This window comes from Mercenaria mercenaria, chromosome 8 (assembly GCF_021730395.1).
Source record: "Mercenaria mercenaria strain notata chromosome 8, MADL_Memer_1, whole genome shotgun sequence".
Taxonomy (NCBI): domain Eukaryota; kingdom Metazoa; phylum Mollusca; class Bivalvia; order Venerida; family Veneridae; genus Mercenaria; species Mercenaria mercenaria.
Window position 1 is genome coordinate 23600893 of NC_069368.1, and position 18464 is coordinate 23619356.

The 18464-nt window shown below is 34.4% G+C and overlaps 1 protein-coding gene across 1 annotated transcript in view; it reads right to left on the reverse strand.

Moving 5' to 3' along the window:
• Window positions 1-964: 964 nt before the first annotated feature.
• Window positions 965-18464, reverse strand: part of LOC123565822 (photoreceptor-specific nuclear receptor-like) — a 30160-nt gene continuing 12660 nt past the window's right edge. Inside the window, exons 2-8 of the mRNA XM_053549540.1 lie at window positions 16298-16586; window positions 15675-15778; window positions 8335-8535; window positions 5004-5203; window positions 4090-4321; window positions 2760-2865; window positions 965-1671 (exon numbers count right to left, since the gene is read on the reverse strand). Of these exons, the coding sequence (XP_053405515.1) occupies window positions 1539-1671; window positions 2760-2865; window positions 4090-4321; window positions 5004-5203; window positions 8335-8535; window positions 15675-15778; window positions 16298-16586 (1265 nt within the window). The 3' untranslated portion in view covers window positions 965-1538. The remainder of the gene's footprint in view (window positions 1672-2759; window positions 2866-4089; window positions 4322-5003; window positions 5204-8334; window positions 8536-15674; window positions 15779-16297; window positions 16587-18464) is intronic.

Consider the following 18464-nt stretch of genomic DNA (forward strand, 5'->3'; position numbering starts at 1 on the left):
GTCAAACTAAGAACCAAAGAGTATCCGGGGACATCATCAAATGCCATACTTATTTTTTCTTCCTTATTCAGTTATGTCCCTTCCTTTATTCTAAATGCATTTAACAAATTGTAAACACAATTATAACTTACGAACCTGAATTAAACGCAACAGAATTTCAAGAAATTTTGGAAGGTGATTCTTTTTAAGGTAGCTATCTACATGTAAACAAATGTTCTATGCTTATAATATCGAGTCATCTAGACATATAAACAGAAGTACGGCGGTATGTTTAGGACATGCCTTTATTTCTTTTAAGACTAATTATCTCGTACACACGACATCTTATCTCGTTCGAACTGCATCTTATCATGTTGGCACGACATAAGATGTCGTGCGTATAGATAAGGTGTTGTGCGCACGAGATAAGATATCGTGTACTCGAGATAATATGTCGTGCGCACGAGATAATTTAATCTTTAAAACAAAAAATGCACGTCCTAAACATACTACCGTAGTTTTAAGTATTTTTCAAGAGATATATTGCTATACTGTAGGTAATACCAGGAAAATCTAAAATGAAAATAATACTAAGGCTTTCATTGTGACGTCATATCTGTAATGGATAATTAATGTACCACGCATTTAAAGTCAGATGGTATATAAATTATTTGAAAATTTAACCCAAACCCGTTGCCAAGTAGTTAAAGCAGAGAACCTCGAATCGCTTGATACATGTTCTTGTGATCTTTCCAATTAACTTGTGAGAAGTTTAAAGCCAGATGTTCTCTTTGTCAGAATAAGGTCTGGATTTGTACATTTGGTCTTCTTCTACGACATCGGTCAAGAATAAGAGGCCGATCAAGAACGTATTCAGTCAAAACAGATTAAAAAAAAACTAACAAGGAGATTCTACATCTTTATTAGCTCTAACGATATTGTCATTCAACAACTAATTGGGTAATATTGTACAAATAGAATCATTGTTACCATCTCAACATAATTATCTTATATACAAACTTTCATATAAGGGACTATTTTTTTTTAAATACTTACCAGGGGTAAATCCACAAATATTTGGTATGAAAATACAATGCATGCATATTAGCACAATCAATGCCATAGGAGGATTTATCCCCTTGATTTGTCATAAACATATAAATAATTAAAAAGAAGGGCTCCTGTATTAATCAGTAATTTATCACCGAATATTGACATCTCTGGTAAACAAAGTATTGTTTTAAATAAATGCTATCAATATAAAAAGATTTTACATCATATTATCAACCAAAATTATCTGAAAGTCTTATATTATTGTAGATTTAATTCCAACGTCAAAAAAAATAAATAAACGGTCAACATAATATTATACGTGACGTAGACGTCACCAGACACTAAAATTCACTAAGACAGACACTCATCAAGAGGCATGCTCTCGCGCACTATCTTCTTTTGTTTTATGCTGCTCTTAAACACTGAGATGTGCCTCGGTGTCATATCTCGGTGATAGTTCGTATTTATCAATAACTGGAACAGATATTCAAATATCGCACTAATATCTAGCTTTTAAACATGTCACAAAGTAATTTTTCCATGGGTGTATTTCCAATCGACCGTCCGAAGAATACTTTTTCCAGACTTTCTGTTGACAAAAACCGCAACGATGGCAACATCAGTAGCAGACGACCAAATCTAAAAAGAAACAGAAAAACACTAAAGCCATGTTATATTTCAAAATCGCATCTTATATCATTAGTCAACTACAGTTAATATTAATTCTTTTTATAATAATCAAGGACATTGGCATGACTATGACATGGTTGTCAGAAACGGTTGAAAATTCAAAATTTTCAATTATAATTCCAAGAAAGGAATAATTTAGCATGAGAAACGTGACACCGTGTTACGAACCTTTCCGGGCTTAAAACTATACCCGTGCAATAAAACAGGAGCTCGATCTGGGATGCTGTAGCCTATTCGGCTTAAGTGGATTTTGCCAGATCGGATCTCACGAGGCGCGCCTTAACGCCGAGTGTGATCCGTCCTTGCAAAATCCACGAGAAGCGAATACAGCATCCTAGACCGAGCTACTTTTGTAATAACTTTTTATTATATACCTCCACCTTTTTGTTTTTTGTTTTGTTATCGAACGAAATCTTAAATGTTTACCGATGTTAAAATAAAAATGAGTGAAGTTTTTGTCTGCGCCATTTATAGAACTGTATCAAGCCATACATATTAAATGAAAGTAGCCCGGCAACATACAATACAAAAGGTACAATATGGAACTGTTTCTGCCTGATCATTTTTACTTGTGAAATATATGCTGTGATTTTATAAGAAATTATAAAGGTATATGATAAAACTATTTATTATACAATAAGAATTTTCTGCCGTGAGTACAACCTGTATTTCACTTACGAATGCAAAATCCTGTATTTCAACTCCCACTTGATACAGAAAAACATTCAGTCAGAAATAATGTAATTATGCCGCCTCGACATAGCACCGTTTGAAACAATTTTTCAGTCTTATTTAAAATTATAGACGATTTTGGCTAATATATCACTAGAAATAGCTGAAATGCATATAATAAAAAGGTCATAAAACAGCTTCTAATCTGCAATGATACGTTTGGTTCTCGTAGATTTTGTAAGGCTGGATCTCAGTCATTGCAAGTGTCTCGGCGGATCCAAACCCGGCAAAATCCATTCGAACCGAATACAACTTTGCAGATCAAGGTACAGTTACAATAACCCTATTTCATATCTCAGTCCTACCTGACCGGCTGTGTAGGATGTTGTGCACGAATGTGTTGGCCAAGCATAACCTGAGCTTGATCCTGTAGATTCTCAACTTGGTGAGGGTCTTTTAGTCCGCGGGTCTCTGAAATATAACACAATGTTTAGAATGTTTTCAATGTTAGTAAACATTATACATTCGAGAGACATGTGTTAGAAGCGTACATGTAGGAGAGAACATTAAGGAATCATCAGGGTATAAAGGTAACTTTACAACTGGACAGGTATTCGTATCTGTAACACCGGACGACATTAAGGTAACACTGGGCATAAAGGTAATGCTGAGTTAAAAACATGTTTTTCTAAGTAACAACAGACGAGAGGTAATAAAGTGGTTGTACAGTCGGCAGCTCAGCCCGAGGGTCATGGGGTCGATCCCAACTTGGGTCACAGCCATACGTTTCCATGTAGCACCAGTACTGGCTTTTCCAGGAAACTGACTCGAGAGTGGTTAGAATAAGCTTTTACCTCACTCGAGCTAAAATAGTGTAAATAAACGAAACTTAACGATGAGAAAGGTAGCACTGAAAATAAAAGATAGCATCGATATATTAAGGTAGCACTATGTCATGATAGTAACACAGTAACACAGGTAGCTCTGAACGCAAAGGTAATGGTTACACTTGGTCATAAAGGTTATACTGGGTTAGCAGTGGTGCACACGAGGTAACAACGGACGAAAACGGTAACACTGGACATGAATAAAACCCCAACATATTATGGTAACACGGCCATATAGTTAACAAATGGTGGTCATATAGATAACAGCGGACGATAAACGTATCATTAGACATAAAGGTAAGGCCAACATATAAAAGTAACGCCGGATCGAAGAGGTAACACTGGACCGTATACAGTTAACAACAGCTGCCCATGTAGGTGACAAAGGTAACACGTTTCAAATCAATGTCAAATAAAATGAATATATTGCTGCACTGCTTAGAAGATTTACAGTTATATGTGCAGTACACATGCTGGAAACGTGTTTTGCCACATGTTTTGTATTATTTAAAAATACTTTACTCAAACCACTTCACAAGTTGACAAAAGCTATCGCTACAAAATTATTGCAGTCTGAAATACGATACATTTAAAGTATCAACTTGACATTCGAGCTACGAGCCATTTACGTTTCAGTGTTTGCCTTGATCACGAAGTATATTTCATAAGATCATTTTTTAATATCACTGTACTTATATTATATTTATTTCAAACCAGTCTTATCTATACATATCTGTACATTTCCATATATGATGTATATATGTGTATAATTTTTATATCTCGTTCTATGAGCTATTTTAACAAATACCTGGTTTAAATAATGACACGGCTTTCAAGCAGGCAAATTCTCCTGGGTCAACACCAATGGATTTGAATCTTGAGAAGATTTCCTGAAGTGCCCGGATGTCGGCTGCCAAAGACCCGGATTTAGACTGGTTATGTTCGAGGTTGCCCAGTAACGGACATGTGTCCATCGGCATGGACCACTGAATGGAACAAAGCAAGAACAGTTCACCCCATGTCTCCTCCAAAAGGATGACCTAGAGAAAACATTCATTAAATAAAGTTATAGATATCATTTTCAAGACCAAGCTAGCAAACTAAATTATACTGGGTTCATAACATATTAATAATTGTAAAAATAATTATGAAGGCCAGATTTTATTTATCATGATAGCTTAAAAGGAAGACATTCAACGAATGGTCTTAAATGTAATATCATTAGCATCATATCTCGAACTCTATTCATATTTGTATCTTGTATTTAATGCAGCTAGTAGCACACCACAGACAACAGACAATCGCCCCGTCAAGATTGACTGCTGTAGGTTATGCCCTGAAATGTTGCCTTACACCTACTGACCGACAAGCCAAAAGGAGACTCGCCCTGACCACAGGCAAGTATCCTGTGAAGTTTGATTACTGTAGGCCAAAGCGTTTGCCGTTATTAGTCGGATATCATTGTCTACCGACCGACAGACAGGCCAACTTATTGACTGACACGGGCAAATAATATACTCATTTGAAGGAAATATAAAATCAGCGTACCATCTTAATAATTCTCTGACAATACGAACTTTTATCGAAGGTGTTTAACCCTTAGCCTGCTAGCGGCAAGTGACTGTTCAAATTTAAAGATGGACCAGTCCAATTTAGAAATTTAGCAAGGTAAGGGTTTCAGACAGTAAAAGATTATCGTCCTCAACGTGCAACATATCCTACCTGGTCACGGAAAGGTAAATTAGCAAAGGACGGGAGATTTTTCGCCCATCGTACGGCCATAAATAGAAGTCTAGCAGAACACTCGTACATCGTCTCTTGTCCAGCCAGAGGGTAGAACGTGTCTCCATAGTTATTGTAATATGGTGTCACGTGACGTTCATTACTGTCTGTGCCTGTGACATCAATATTTTCTTCATGATCTGTATCAGTAATATATTTACATTCATTTTTGTATATTATATAGGAATAAACAAACGTTAATATACGTATAAATAATACAGTGTTACCACTTTCCTCGAGATTGCCTGCTCGATCTGATGTCAATCACGAAAACAGTCTTCAAGACCGGGCAATAAGATTTCAAAGAGAGTATTAGGTCATACCTATAATCTATTTCTCTGATGGTTAAAATAAAAAATAAATTGACGCGACTTTTTGTTTTTTACTGGATTTAAGGATAATTCAAACATTTTTTTATCAGAAGCAGAATTTAAGGTGGACGCATCTTTTTGGCTGTTCTTTAAGATAATGAAATTATTGATAGCCCGACATTTATTTTAATTTTCTGATATTCATGGTGGAAAAAATAACAATTTTGGTAGCTAACGCGATTCGTGGATCTGCAAGAAATCTCAATGTGGTTTATACCCATCCAAACACACGAAAATTAACATTTTATACATGTATATTGTATCATATATGGATTTTAAATATAAAGGAAATAAGTATGAAAAAATCAAAATGACTTTTTCATAGGTCAATTATATCACAAATTTTGTTATTGGAATGATATATATTGAATATCTCTCTTTACCAATTCCTTATTTCAGTTAATGATATGCTGTTTACTGGAGATTTTTCTCTTTACTGATTGGTTTTAATTTCAATTATTGATAAGTTGTATTACGAATATAATCACTAGTATATTGTATATTGAATATTTCTCTCTTGACTAATTCCTTATTTGTATTTCTGATATATTGTTTATTGAATATTTCTCTATTGCATTATTTCCGTTATTGATATATTGTTTATTGAATATTTCTCTCCTTACTAATCGATGTATCGTTGTATATATGATGCTGAACCACGAAAAGGCATTGTTAGGGGCCTCCGTGGCCGAGTGGTTAAGGTCGCTGACTTCAAATCACTTGCCCCTCATCGATGTTGGTCCGAGCCTCACTCGGGGCGTTAAATTCTTCATGTGAGGAAGCCATCCAGCTGGCTTACGGAAGGTCGGTGGTTCTACCCAGGTGCCCGCTTGTGATGAAATAATGCACGGGGCATGATTAATATTAAATCTTTTATTCAAAGTTTGAAAATTAGTTGGATTAGGAGATTAGCTATTTTTAACTGTGATACTTGGAAATCTCTGTTAACGTTTTCATTTGATAAAATTATCTCTTTTGGCTCGCAATATGTAAAAGTACTAGTAAGAGAAGTACATAATCCATTTTGGAGGGATGTGCTCAATAGTTGGTGTAGATTTGTTGAATGTTGCGAAATCAATGATTTAGAAGATATTTTATACTCGCCTTTATGGTATAACCACCGTTTCAGAATAAAAACAGAATATTCAGAAAACTGGTACCGGAGAAACATCATATATATTATAGATTTACTCGACAATAATGGGAATTTTTATAGCTTAGAAGACCTTAAAACCATTTATTCGGTAAGAGGAACTTTTATAGATTTGCACCGTGTTCTTTCAAACATACCAATTGAATGGAAAAATATAATAAGACAAAACGCAAATGAGGTTATTAAATATAAGACAAACATGTTTTTGAATCCGTATTTAAAAAATGTGATAAAAGATAAAAAAGGTAGTAGTATTTTTTACGACACAATTACAAATACAAAGAGTGTCGTGGTACCAAACAAATGGGTACAAATAATGGGGATTTCCGATGACGAATTTAAAGATTATTGCAAAAACTTAAAGACAATCAAAGAAATAAAGTTAAAAGATTTTCAATTTAAGATAAATCATCATATTCTTACTACAAACTCATTTTTACATCTCATACATAAAATAGATAATAATTTATGCTCTTACTGCAAAAACGAGCGGGAAACAATAGAACATATCTTTTTTCATGTCCAGTTATTTATAATTTTATAGTAAGCATCAAACAGTGGATGAGAAGTGAGTGTGAAATAGATCTGAATATACAAGAAAAACAATTTCTTTTCTCATTTGTCAACGATAACTCTAAAGGAAACTTTATTTCTTTATTGCTTAAGTATTACATCTTTAAATCAAAATTTAAAGAAAATTGTATACATCTTCTAAATACTCCATCGTTTGTTTTATACTTAAAACAAAAATTCATAACAATGAAGTATATCGCCAAGATAAACAACGATCTTCATAACTTTGAGGAAAACTGGTCAATTTTATTACAAAAACTTGATATATGATTACTATTACCCTGATTAAGAGAAAGAAATTATAATATCCATTAATGACAAAAAGTTAGATTTAAAATCCAGTGATAGTAGGAAAAGGGCAGCACATTTTTTCAGTTTTTTTTCCAGTTTTTTTTTCTCGCTTGTATTTCTGTCAGTTTTTTTTTCTTCCATTGTCATTCATGAGGTCCGTTTATTATCTTAATTAGAAATATCATCAACTGTTTTTATAATTTATTTCCTTTTTTTACACAAAAAGCATCATACATTCATCACAAAATTGTTTTTATGTGCCAGAAAAATTAGTGAATAACATCAACTGCTTGTAAATATGGTATTATGTATGGTACTGTGTATGTATGTAGTAACTTTTATTATATATCTAAATATTTGAATGTATTGGATATTGTAAGGTTAATAGGCGGATGGTTCTCCGACCCCTATTATACCGGTTACGGAGATAATAAACGGGGTTACCCACAAGGGGCCTCAAAAAAAAAAAAAAAAAAAAAAAAAAAAAAATGCACGGGGTCTTCCTCCACCATTAAAGCTCTGGAAAGTCGCCATATGACCTATCATGTGTCGGTGCGACGTTAAACCCAAAACAAAAAAAAAGGTATTGTTTATTTTCATTTTAACATGGATATTGAAATATAATTATAAAGATTATGCTGAACTTTATTCAGCCGAGTAGTTATGAACCGGATGTCATGTAACAATTTGACGTCATAACGTCCTCTCACAGTAAATCGTCTTTTATCGCCGAATATACAACACATGACATATTTGTTATTCACGGAATACTGTTTTGTTCATATCCTCCCGTCGCCAGTCGCCTAATTATCAAAGATATTACCGGCAGTGATAATTTGGACCATACTCATTTTCAATCTACGAGAAACTTTTAAAGAACTACCTTCAGTTCTGTTTTCCTGCTTTGTTGAAGCATCGCGAGTACCAATACCCGCCATGAGTCTGTGTTTGGCCGCCGGACTGAATGCGGGATGTGTAGCTGACACTGTGGCTTGTGTCCCTCCCATGCTAGTCTCGAACCCATTTTCCATCTGGTCATTTCTGATCTGCGCAGTGTTACGTGGCTGACGCTCATTTTGGACAGCTACAAGCAAACGTTAACTGTTTCTTAGTCATTTGATGAAATATGCTGACCAACACAGCTAACTCGTCATTTGTTATTTCATCAATATCTTAATAATTACCGAAGATACTGCTAATAATTTTAGCATAGTCTCTGACCAATATGTTGTTCATAACTATAAAATTTCAAAAAATAAACAATGATATCATAAAATTGCCTTTTAAAAACGGGATATGGTAGTAAAATAATTTAAATTATATATTTGCATGAATCATTGTTGGTTTTTTTTTAGATTTTATCATGTTGTTATTAAGATATTGTTTTAAAGGTGTGCTTAATTTCGAAACTGCACATTTAGTAATTTTGAATACATTTGCAAATTAGCAAATGGCATGTTAGCTGTTTTGTTCAGGATATAGTGTTGCATTGTGTCTCAATTATTTCGTAACTAATGATATAACAAACGTCATTTTTACAGAAACTGAAACGCACTTCAAAATGGAAGAAGAAGAGTATTAGAAAGAAGAAGAAAAAAGGAGGAGAAGAAGAAGAAGACGAAGAAGAAGAATAAGAAATACAAAACATAAATGTTCAAATGTTCTTAAAAGAAAATGGAAATATACGTTAATCTTCCTACGAATACAATGTTTAAGAAACATATCTTACGTACAATTAATTAAGCTATGCAAATTTGCCTTCAGTTTTAGCTATTATTTCGCCACTTTCATATGATGAAGTAATTGTTTAAATACTGTTTTGCAAATCAGTTCGGAAGTACTTGGTAACTTGCAAAAAAGATAGTTTGAATCTATAAATATGCGGAAAATTTTTACTTTTAAAACATATGTTGATGGAATACGCAATAAAGTTTCGTGAGATATGCATATATCACTTGTTTAACCCTTAGCATGCTAGATAAATTGTCGTCTGCTGGAAATGTCGTCTGCTAAAATTGTAAAGTTCATTCAATTTGCTCCAAAATTGGAAGAAATATTGTCAGAGTAGCAAACAGCTTGGAACCTGATCAGACGCCGATTTAATCGGCGTCTGATCTGGTTCCAAGCTGTTTGCAAAGGCTGTTAAATTCGCCTGCAGCAGGCTAAGGGTTAACAATATATTGTTACGTCATAAGTACATCAATTAAAGACTGGAATTTACACTTAATTAAATATAATGTTTTCCATAAATTATCGATATTCTACGGTGTGCCGATATTCTACGGTGTGCCGTTTGGACAATTGTGACTTTTTTTTATTGAATCCTAAACTGCGATGCAAGAAGATGCGATGATGAAAATGCGATGGCACGATGATAGAAAAAAACGAAGGTGCGATGGTACATTGTGACATCGCGTTTTCATTATCGTGCCATCGCATTTCACCATCGTACCGTCGTATTTTCACCATTGTACCATCTCATTTTCACCATCGTACCATTGCGTTATCTTAACCGTACCATTACGTTTTCACCATCGTATCATCGCGTTATCAGCATCGTACTATCGCCAGGGTGGCCAACCCACGTGACTTTTGGATATCGAACACGCGAGAAAACGTCTCGATTCAGGTAATATTTTTGCCTATATTTTCCTTATTACTTGACGGATTTTTATAAGATAAAGAGCGTCGAAGACACCAAAATGAGTGCTTTCTTCCGCACAAAGCCTCTGCCGTCAGTTCTCTGTACTTTCCTCAAACACTTCGCCCAACTGCTTTTTCGTGGAAAAACTGTGTAGATAACGTACACACTTTCTTCCAAAACGATCAGTTTTTTCAAGATCAACAAACTTCAGTAGAAATCTATAGCAGAAATATTATAGCGTATGATTTAATTTAACGGTATATAATTAAACCTACAAGACTGGATGAAACACTAGTTGTTCAATGAGAAATCTTGCGAATTGGATATCGTACACACATGTTTTATGTATGATATCGTTCACACTGTACAGCATCTATAATAACGTCTGTGTGTTGACATGTGATTATTTGTATTTAACAACAATGTGAAAAACATTAACCTTACTGTTTTAGTTCAGTGTCATTTCCCATATTAAAGCTGAATAGTGATTTAATGAAAAACAACTTAAGAAAATGCTAGAAATTTGTTAAAATTCCAATTTCCTATCTCTTTGATAACTGTCTCTTCCAGCACGATGACACGAAAGAAGCCTCATCTAAGAAAGAGAAAAAAAGGTTCAGAGAATTAAATGGAGTCAACTTCTTCCAAAAGTGTTGGACAATCTTGCTGATGAAGGATTAGACGAGATGCTTTTAGAATTATTTCGAAAGATTTCCATTATTAAATATAGCGTTTTTGCTCTGGATTTCGTAGCTGTGAAAGTACTGAGTATTATGCGTTACTCGGAGGATATAAAAAGTTCTGGAAATTCGGATATAGAACATTTGGAGGCAGATTCATTCATTTTATGTCTGAGTACAAAAGCTCTGAACAAATTGTGAGTAAGAAAGCTCAAAAAGGACTCTGTGCTCCTAGCGAGCCGGATATTAATTTCACTGTACCTAGTTTAGACAATGTCCGAAAATTTTATCCTTATAGTATGCTTGAAGACGACGATTTTTTTTTCTCAGTAAAACCAGGTATATTTCTCGACGCAATTAATCTTTGTCTGAATCAATGGAAGGGAAATCTTGCTGTTTAACAGTCGATGGCCAAAAGCTGCATCAAGGATTAACGAAATTAGATAACCAAGTGTATGTAATTAGTTATGTGAGCTCAGATTGGTACAGGAGTGTGAAAATGTATATTTGGTAGATACAATAAGAATAGTTTATACATCACAATGCAAAACCTTTATATCATACAATGTACATACATGTATATGTTTATGCACTGTTCCCATTGAAAAGACAACACAGTGTATTCAATATTTTGATTTGTTTATTCCATTATGTTTTATTGGTATTATCAAAGTGACGAAATACAATCACAGCAATAAATCACAGTACAGTTAAGTAAAAATCACAGTTCATCAAACTAAAGCTATCCCAAAATATGATTCGTACCCCTTTTCGGACAAAAGTTTGACTGTTTAAAACTTGCTTAAAAACTACCTTCAGTGTAGTCATCAAAGATACTGTCTTAAATGTAAGTAAGTAAAACATTGGAGATAATTCACAAAAATGAAGATAATTCAAAGAAGTGAAGGACGTATTGCCCAGCAATACGAAACAGCAATACGAAATCCCCTACTGGAAGGTGACTAATTATCTCAACTACAGCATAACTGTCAATGATATACTAGAACATGCAAACTTGTACTATATACATGATATGTTAAAGTAGACATCGTTTGGATTAAACTTTGCACATATAAAAAGATACAGTTGTTTATTGCTTATAACATCTACAAATATGAAAAAGCTTTTAATTTCAACTTAATCAAATTCCATGCAAATATGAGAAAATGAAACTTAAAAAAGCAACATATTTAACGGAAGTACTTCTGAAAAAAAGAAAGAAAAAACGCACCAACAATATTTGAATTCAGCCCATATGACACATGCGATTCTGTTAAAAATATTTTCAAGACTGGATAGGAAAAGATCAGTTTTGAATTTGACCTTCAAGTGTGACTTTGACCTTTGAGATAGGGTTTGGGTGTTCTTCATGACAAGTTGTCCTATTATTGTAAACATGTGTGCTACGTAATATTTAAGTCCCTCAATGGATGACAGAGAAATGGACCCGACAGGGGAAAAAATTCGATTGACCTTTGACCTCAAAGTGTGACTTTGACATTTGAACTAGGGACCTGGCTTTGCGCATGACAAATTGTCTGTTTATCGAAGTAATGTTGTAATTCCTTAATGGATGACAGAGGTCTGGACCGGGTACTAAACAGACCCTGTTCATGCAAAGTTAACTTTTGACTACCAATTGTGACCTTGACCTATAAGCTAGGGGTATGAACGTTATGCTTGACGAATTGTCTCATTATCGGATATGAAACAAACTCTGTTCATGCAATATTTAAACGTGTGACCTACAAGTGTGACCTTGACCTTAAAGCTAGTGATCCGAGGTTTGCGCGTGACACATTGTCTCATTATGAAAAACTTTTTGCCAAGTTGTATTAAATGACAGACCGGACCGGACAATATATTGAGGACGGACGGAATTACAGAATGACATACAGACGGAAAAGCGCAATACAACAGTCTCCGAAAATGGTTTTCGACCAGTAGAGGGCTAAAATGATCGGGATAGATACAGTTTGGAAATCTAGTAACATTAGAAAAATATATTACTTTGCTATTTTGCAAACTGATATCAACAATAATCAGTCAATGTCAAGTTTTTAATATATTATAATGATGGCAGCTAAAACGTTATCTGCCTTCTAACCGATTCACGGAATTTTGTCTTACGGATTACAATAATCAAATATAAATGTTAAAACATCACTTGTGTTTTTTCTTCATGTGTCGACTGAGACTGCTACTTACGATACCTGCAAGCCAGGTTGCACCTACTACATCTATGTACCCTCAACTCGTTGTGCTTTGATATATGGTCTTCAAGTTTACTGTTATCCTCCTCGGTAAAACCACATATGTCACATCTTGTCACAAAAGCTTTTCCACAATCTATACACAGATGTGATTTAACCTCTCCATCAACATTGCATTCTTGTCTCTTCAGGTTTGCTTTCAAAAAAAGCGTTTACCCACAGCATATATAAGGCGCACTGTTATTGTGTCTCTTTTCGTGCTGTTGTAGTGCTTCAGCACTCTTTAGGGATTTCCAAAGCCGAACAGATATAACGTTTTTCGCACTCATTTCTGAAAAAGATGCAGATTCATAAATTGTATATTAATGTTGGCCAAATGTTTTTTTTTTTTTTTGTTTTTTTTTTTTTTGCTTTTTTTCTGGAAAGCACACAAAGTTCAGAAAAAGTGTTTAGATATCCGCCTTGTGTGATTCTTAACTTTGGAAATTTATACCTTAAAGACCATTTTATCACTATACACAATCATGCTGAGTAGGAAATACTTTTTGAAATGTTCAATGAATCTTGTTTGGAAGTACACTTCTACTTACATGGTCAGTTTCGTACAGAATATATTTCTCACACTTACACTGTCATTATGATTATGATTACCATGTATGTAGATATATTCATTTCGGAAGTAAGGGTGTTGAACATGTTACAAAATATGCTCTTTACAAACAAATTGCAAAATGAAAGGAACAATAGAACTGCCAACATTACGAAAACACGGCTATATTTCAATATTGATGTTCACTACTTGGAGTACGTAGAATAAATATGTTAATCACACGAGTAGCCTGAACCCATGAAAATACATAATTTTGAATAAAAAGCTTGATATTTTATACAAATATGACAACAGACGGTCGAAGTACATGTAAAATAAGACCCACATTCTTGTTCAAAAGAGAACAAACACTCTTTATAAAAATTGCATCTTCAATTTTATTACTTTTGGTGTCACACAGTACCTTTTTTATGAATAGAAAAGATATGTGAGGCATTATTACCTAAAATAGAATTCACCGAAACAGTGATATTAAAGTTTTTTACTTGAACATAAAACTTAGAAAAATCAATGTAATTCTAACATTATCCTGGTTAGTTCATGAAATCAGTGTGAACGATATCATACATTATATATGTGTGTACGATATCCAGTTCGCAAGATTTCTCATTAAACAATTAGTGTTTCATCCAATCTTGTAGGTTTTATTATATACGGTTAAATTAAATCATGAGCTATAATATTTCTGCTATAGATTTCTACTGAAGTTTGTTTATCTTGAAAAAAACTGATCGTTTTGGAAGAAAGTGTGTACGTTATCTACACAGTTTTTCCACGAAAAAGCAGTTGGGCGAAGTGTTTGAGAAAAGTACAAAGAACTGACGGCAGAGGCTTTGTGCGGAAGAAAGCACTCATTTTGGTGTCTTCGACGCTCTTTATCTTATAAAAATCCGTCAAGTAATAAGGAAAATATAAGCAAAAATATTACCTGAATCGAGACGTTTTCTCGCGTGTTCGATATCCAAAAGTCACGTGGGTTGGCCACCCTGATCGCGCTTTCACTATCATTACATCGCTGTTTCATTATCGCGCCATACTTCGGGTAATCAAAACAAAAGTAATCTACATTGAAGTTCTTTTTCAATTAAACATGTGACTTAGTATTAACAGATTTTTTTAAAATACCTTTCGACAATTAGAAATACTTTACCACTGCGCATGGCAACCGGAAGGCGATGGTACAATAAGAAAATGCGATGGTACGATGGTGATACCTAGATGACAGGATGGTGATATGATGGTACGATGATAAAACGCAATATTTCATCGACAATTCTTCACCGTACCATCGTTGTTTCATCATCGTACCACCGCGTTTCATCATCGTACCATCGTACATCCCAGACAGTTTAATATTCAATAAACAGACACGATTGAATGGAACATCGTAATATCTAAATCATAATTATTTCATCAATACTTGTGGATTTTTTTGTCCTTTTTTTTTTGCCAACATCCCTATCTTATATTGTATTCATTTTTAAAAGTGTAGATCATAGTAAGTTCTCGCCCAGGTCATACCTACATCTCACAACATGTATTATAGGATTTAAATGTTTCCTTTTAATTTGTAAATATTTTAGCAGTTTTGACAGTATGCAACAATATGATGTAAAAGCATTTATTCTAACTGAACTTCTTGCTTCCAATTTATTCTAGAAGAATCACCACCACATACATTGTAAAATTTTTGATTTCTTCCACTTCAGCGGTTTCCCAAATATATCAACTCATAAGCACTAAAGAACAGTTACTGTAATAAATTATTTTCTTCAAGTTGCAGTTGATGGAGAACATGGTTATGTGATAATTGAGCCGTGCCATGAGGAAACCAACATGGTGCGTTTGCGACCAGCAAGGATCCAGACAAGATTGCGCTTTCAAAGCCCATTGCAATTAGAGAAACCCTAAGCAAAGAGCATGGATCCTGACCAGACTGCGCGGATGCGCAGGCTGGTCTGGATGCATTTGGTCGCAAAGGCACTATGCTGGTTTTCTCATGGCGCGGCTCAATTATATTTCCCACTGCAACGTCATTTTTCAAGATGGTGTTTCAACATTACGCAATAAGCTTACCATCCTTGTTCATTCCTAGCTGTAAACACTTCTTGAGGCGACACGCCTGGCACTGGTTTCTGTGTGCCTTGTCAACTATACATAGCCCTGTACCTGCCTGGCATCTGTAGAACAAAATAATTATGGCATCTTGGAATAAAGTCATTAATTACAAATCGATGTAATAATACCAAGTTATAGTCTGAAAAAAGTCAAACCTTTTTATAAGCAACAAGTTTCAAATATTAAAATGAGGCGTATTAATAAAAAAAAGACCCATTTAAGGCAGGTTCTAGTTTTGGTCTATACTGAGAGGTTGTCTTAAGAAAAGGTTAAACTGTTATATGATTGCTTCTGGAAGTATACACAACTCTCAAATACTGAAGTACGAGACTGAATCATTAAGGACTTTTTTCCCGATTTGCCCATCAATAATCAAATTGTGTGTTACTGTTCAAGGCTTGATAAATTTTAATTAAGCGAATCAAGGTATTTGGTTCCACCATACTATTTCATAAAAGCTGAGCCATTCAGGGACAATTGCAAAATAATAGACATTTGATTTAAAGAAACTTTAGTCCAGGCCTAAATCTACGTTAGATCCCGGAAACAATTTCCAATTCGCTAGCAACTCGTAGACTTACCTGTAAATCAGTTTCCGTCTGACGCTCCTTTTGAAGAACCCACTGCAACCATTACACGCCAAAATTCCGTAATGTTTACCACTTGACGTGTCCCCGCATACTAGACAAGACAGTCCGGGCGATACACGTTTGCCATGGCACAATGTCGCCGGTGTAGAACATTCAACAGTTACTTGTGAGGGAACGGACACTACAATTCCGGGAGAAGGTGCGATAAGATTCGAAATCTTAAGTGGTGACGGACATGGAGGTGAAATCCTTTGCGGTTCTGAAACATCTGACATTATACCTGAAAAAAAAAAAACAATAAAAGTGAAATTAGATCACCTAAATTCAATTACTTTGCACACTATATACAGGTATTTTTGCACTGTAGCCCTTGAAAGACTTGTATTCGGATTCGTTTTATTCAAATATTAATTCCATCGTCGGTAACGAATATCGAATACCCGTAAAATCATGGTAGTTAAATGATAATTGATTTGACAATGCTTTTCAATGATAAACGTTTACGTTGATATTTACATTGCAGTGTTTCTGTATGTGACATTGACGTAATTAAAAATGTCGACGCGCTGATGTCGTATTAATCTGTCCGGTATACTTTTGAAGACCCCGTTGTATCGAAATTACTTTGTAGTGATTTTTCTTGTGGCGTAATCGTGTACTAAAACATTTTCAGCAAAACCCGGGCTGCATTTAATAAAATAAAGCATAAAACGGACATTACACTAAATAAAGTCCGTTGATCACTAAGCATTATTGAAACATTACTTTTCACTTTTTGGTAATAGATGAACGACATAGAATTTGACGTCACTGACGTCGCGAATTTGCAGGTTCTTTGCTAGGTCTGTTTCGATGCTAAATATAATGATACCACTTCGTGTTCCTGAAACGTTGCACTGAGGTATCGTGTATGATTTAGTACGGATTGATTACAGGGTAAATTCCGGCAAAAAATGAACCAAAGTCTTTGTTTCTACATAAGAAAAATCATCCCATTAGCCGATATCAAATTTTATACTGACAAAAGGAAGCCCCGTATTCCTATAATTTTACCTTACTTAATTGCATGCGTTATACCCCAACAAGCCACTTGCCAGAACTTGAGAAATATACTCTAATTGAGTTCCTGAAGCATTTAGAGAAAATAAATAGAAAATGGACGGGTTTGCGTGTCTTAGATGCATTCTGACTCCCTGTATTGACGTAATCAGGAGTCCGTCTTTTAAACGATTTGATAACAGGAACTAAATGTTTAATTAGAAACAGACTATAGTAAATTAGAACATAACGTGCTTCACGTGCTAAATGGCAGCTGTTTCAGTGTCATCCGGTGTCATTTGGATTACAGTCTTTGATTATTTAAATAATGTATTAGCTTCTAGATACTTGGAGGCATTTAGTCTGCGTGACTGATGTTACATTTTACATATAGCACAAAGTACTTTTTTCCCCAGTAATTCTTTTTTCTTTACAGAACATTTGAGCAATGTAAAAATACAGGCAGATTTTTTTTTATTTTGCGAAGAGAGGAAAACAGATCGAAATAAATGAAATACCAAAGAGCAAAAATGATAAAAAAAAAAAAAAAAACTATGGAAGCTTAAAGTGGGCATTTAAATTGTTGCCTTAATGTCATCTAAATCCAGATGGCATGAGTCGTGTTGCCGTCATAAGACGTTGTAAGTCAATTCTATTTTTGTATTCTGTTGAATGGTCTAGTGGTGACAAGTACAGTGATAAATACATTAAATACCAGCCTATAAACACGCGGGTGTGGGGAACTATGAAAATAAGTTTTTTTAACCTATTTCTTTGTTGTAAAGACAATTTTTAGGACTTCGTTTCAATGAAATTTGCTGATTTTGTCAGCATATTTATTATGAAATGTTAGCATAAAACACGATGTCGTGTCGAGGACGTTTTCTTTATAAAGTGTATTATTCAACATAAAATGGCTATAACCCATTATTGAAACAGTCACGTGTTTTCTGTATGAAAGTTATTCAATGTAAAATTTCAAAAACTATGGAATATGATGTAAGCGGTAAGCTATGGCAAATATGTGTATCGTCTTTGTGCATATATTGTATGTGTACATATATGGTATGCAATTATACCAAAATGAATGTGTTGACAAACTCGGTACTTCTCATTTAGA